This window comes from Morone saxatilis, unplaced genomic scaffold (assembly GCF_004916995.1).
Source record: "Morone saxatilis isolate NCDOM2014 unplaced genomic scaffold, NCSU_SB_2.0 Contig14, whole genome shotgun sequence".
Lineage (NCBI taxonomy): Eukaryota > Metazoa > Chordata > Actinopteri > Moronidae > Morone > Morone saxatilis.
The window spans coordinates 3,626,035-3,630,284 of NW_023339696.1; the positions used below are offsets into that span (position 1 = coordinate 3,626,035).

Consider the following 4,250-nt stretch of genomic DNA (forward strand, 5'->3'; position numbering starts at 1 on the left):
TCCTCCTCCTCCTCCCCCGCCACTCCCGCTGCCATCCCGCAGCTCCTTCTCCCTCCTCTCCCTCTCCACCGCCTCCTGCTCGCTCTTGCTGCTGGGGAACTTGTCCTTGTTGTTCTCCTTCTTCCACTTCATCCTCCGGTTCTGGAACCAGATCTTCACCTGCCGCTCCGTCAGCGCCAGCGCGTGCGACACCTCGATGCGGCGTTTCCGGGTCAGGTAGGGGTTGAACAGGAACTCCTTCTCCAGCTCCAGAGTCTGGTAGCGGCTGTAGGTCTGCCGGCCCCGCCTCCTGCCCGCAGCTACTGGGGAGAGGTGGGGGGGTGAGGAGAGGGGGGACACGGGAGAGGGGGAGACATTGTTAGAGGCAAACTAGCTTCATTCTTACGTCTTAGTGGTCCATTATCACCGCCCTGACGTGGAGAGGTGATGATAGGGATAATAACTGTACAAGCATTATGCCGTGAAACCGAGATGGTTATCTTACCCTGAAATTCTACTACCTGCTACCTTACAACTTCAGTTTTCTATGACAGCTACAACATGTCGAGAAAGACTCATGTAACATCCGAAATAACTGAAAAACACAACCCACACAATGTAGACAATATTATATAAAAATGTCAATAAATACTAACATAATAGTCCCAGGTGACATCTTCATACTTCTTTATTTGTCCAACAAACAACCCAAAACCCAAAGATCTCTCAATAAACAGTCACATCATACTTATACAAAGCAGCAACTCTGAAGCTGAAACAGAAGAATATTTGTCTTTCTTCAAAAAAAAGATGAACAAATAATTGAGAAAACCAACAAATTAGTTAACTAACGATTAATCGACTAATCATTTCAACACTGCCTGTATTTTAGAACAAGTGATGGCAGAATTTCACTACATTTGAAACTATAAAGATTGTTGGTTAGGGTTTGGTAAGTGTGTGAGGTTGAATACTTCAGTTTATTTGACTGATGTTAGGAGGAAGTACTTCTGTTTAAGTTATCCATCACACAGAATACCAATGAATTCCTTGGTTCTCTGCTTGAGTTAACACGGTCAACATTTGCCTTCGAGTTTGCCAGAACGCTGTGATCCCAAATACACTGATAGATGCTCATAGATACACACTGTACATGTATACATAAGACATCATTTCTTTAGTAACATCCACATCAGTGCACGTTGTACAACCATGTGATCCTCATGTGACTTTAATGTCCAGGGGTCTCTCTCTCTCTCTCTCTCTCTCTCTCTCTCTCACTCACACACGCACGCACGCACTCACGCACACATTATTCCTACTACTACTCTTTAAACACGAGTCCAAGAACAGAAGTCTTTCAATGCATACTCGCACCATCAGCCAACTGCTCAGTCATTGTTAAAAAAAGAAAAAGAACACTCTTATATAACGCAGACTAATCGACTGAGCACTTACAGAAGTGAACATGAATATTTGATGCTATAAATACATCGTAAACACTTTTAAAAGGAAAAAGGATCCCGCACAGCAAAGATCAGAACAGCGATTAAAGCTCTCCCTTTAATGACGAACAAAGACTTTTAATTAAAAATGGTGCAAAGATGAAGACAGATAAAGACATATTATTTCCAAACCAACATCAGGTCATCATTTACTCTGCTCGCTCTGTCTGTTTTCGCAGCTTTGAAAGCAGCGCAGTCAGAGAACCCCGGTACTCACACAGACGCATTATAAAATTCATAAATAATTAATAAACGCGCACGAGATATGTGTGCACACGCATTGGAGAAAAAGCTCATGGCTTTTTTTCAATTAATAACCAGTGATAGCATCATTCACCTGCGTGTTATGAACCAGGACAGGACAGACGGATGTTGCCCTTGCAATGTATTTTCTTTTTAATATTTCATACACGCTAATTCTATCAAACTGGATAATTATAAATGCTTAAAGTAGCCTAATTCTCTAACTTTGGTGGCAGCACTGAAAATATCTGTTATTAAAAAAGATTTATGCTGCTTCCTCTACGGCCCCCCTAATAAAGTCCACGTTATTTCAGTATAAAGAGGGCGAATAAAACTGAAAGCCTGGCAGCAAACTCCCGACACTTTACACTTACAGGACATTTGTGCAAGTGATTATATTTCCATAAAACTGTTTGTCTTCCTCTTCGATTATTGTACCATAAAAAAGGAGCTCTGCGCCGTGCACGGATAAAACATGCCAGCGATCATAAAGCTCTGAAGTGAAAACGGCTGCTTCTAAATCACTGATCTGAAGGGAAATTCAGATTTTTGCATCAATTGGCAAGTTAAGCATCCCTAAAAAGAAAGGTGTTTTTTTTTTTGTTGAAAAATTTAAGTGAATTCTCTGATGTCTATTATTCCTTCATAATTTCTTTTTTTTTTTTTAAAACAATAAAGTCTGATCCCCCATCCACACACACACACACACACACACACACACACCGTCCTTCCAGGACAGTAAAGTTTCTGGATTACATTAAGGAAGAGCACAATGACTTTGATGGAAGCGCATTTACTGCTATAATCACATAGAAGTCTTATCTACTCTGATCACATTATATAAAGCCTGCAGGTTACGGGTGAAAAATATCTTCAATATCCATTGTATGCATAGACATATCTACCACGAAGCAAAGTCCAGCGGGGTGTTTTTCTACTTTTAAGAAAGTGCTGTGACTCTCATGGTCTCAAAGTGTCTTTGTATGGACACAGAGCTGCTTTTTATGGTAAAACAGCCAGGAGAATAAGAAGACAAGGGAGTCTTTATGGAAACGCATGAACTTGTAAGTGATGTAAATGTCTTCTTGTATGTGTTATCTGTCACAGGGCTGGCGCCGTGATTTCGTGCTATAGGGACTAAAGGGAAGTGGGCGCCACATTCACTGCTGTCACCAGCCATGAATTAAAGGAAATGAGAAACACTTTTCCAGGATAAAATGACAGCGCGGACGCTTTGATCCGAAGAGGTTTTGATGGAGCAACATGCACGGGGAATTTAACCCCCAACCCCGGCTGCGTCTGTGCACCGCACAAAGTGTGTGGAGATACACCTTCCATATACAGCAGAGGCGGATCAAAGAGCTTTCGGAGGAATAAATCCTAAAATTTGCATCATTTATTTGACATTTTCCTGGTTTAGCGTCAGCTGAAGGATTACATGCTCTTTAACGGCCTGAGAAAATGATACAAGCCTTGGGATTGTGAAACATTTTGAAGACCTATTACATATGAAACCTTTACGAAGCCAATTAAATAAGCCCTAAACAAATGCATGGCAGTTGGTAGTTGACATTTTGGACGAGAGGTTTGCACTCCACAACAGATGCCAATGAGAGCCGAGGCAAAAGACACTAATACCATTAGAGACATACATTCATTCTTCGACCTAATCAGATTTTACTCTCCTTTTTTCATTTTAAAGTCGTACAGAGACAATGATTTATCAACATTTCCATCCGCAGCGGTAAAAGTCGTAAAAACGGCTCATATTCAGGAGTTTAGAACCAAACTCGGATATTAAACCTGCAGCTTGGGGGCTCGGGAGTATTTCAAGACATATTCAGCGAGCAGGAGCCTCCTTCGGTGCTGGGATTATAACATAAAAGCTGTGGAGGTGTGGAGGAGGCGAGATTCCTCTTTATAAGACAAATTATGAAATGTAAGCCCTCGTTAAAGGGGAATTTCCGAGCTAAACGGGGAGGATACCCGCCTCCGCCGCTGCGCTCCATCCTCCCGTTTCAGCCACAAAAGACCGTCCGCCTTTTTCTGCTATTATAACTAATAAATCCTCACGCTGAGCAACGATAATATCCCATCAGACCGTGCACGGGCTCTAACTGCGTGTGCACAAAGCATTCTCGGACTTGAGCGGCGCAGAGCAGCGCGGCTTGACACGGCTGGTTTCCTGTTTTTGCCTCGACTTTTCGGTCTGAGCTGCCTGCACCCGGGCCGGCACGCCATTAAACCCAAATATACTGTTTGAAAACTATTAATCATGGGACTAATCACTGCCATCGCTGGCAAAGAAGGACTGAAGCCCTTAAGAAGTGGTGCTCGGTGTGGCCGCTCGTATTTAAAAGCTGGGAATGATTTGAGAAGCCGTTACGCACACAGGGGAGCAGGTCGAGACAAGTGCTAGGAAAATATAACATAGGCTTTAAAGATGTAAATTATGACAATGTACAGGCCGCACAAACAGGAAACCTTCAACGCAAACACACAAGGTGCACACACACACACACA

General features: G+C 42.8%; 1 protein-coding gene across 1 annotated transcript in view; it reads right to left on the minus strand.

Moving 5' to 3' along the window:
- Positions 1-4,250, minus strand: part of hoxb8a (homeobox B8a) — a gene marked incomplete at its 3' end in the record, with an annotated part of 6,884 nt that continues 2,634 nt past the window's right edge. Inside the window, exon 2 of the mRNA XM_035654979.1 lies at positions 1-299. Within this exon, the coding sequence (XP_035510872.1) occupies positions 1-299 (299 nt within the window). The remainder of the gene's footprint in view (positions 300-4,250) is intronic.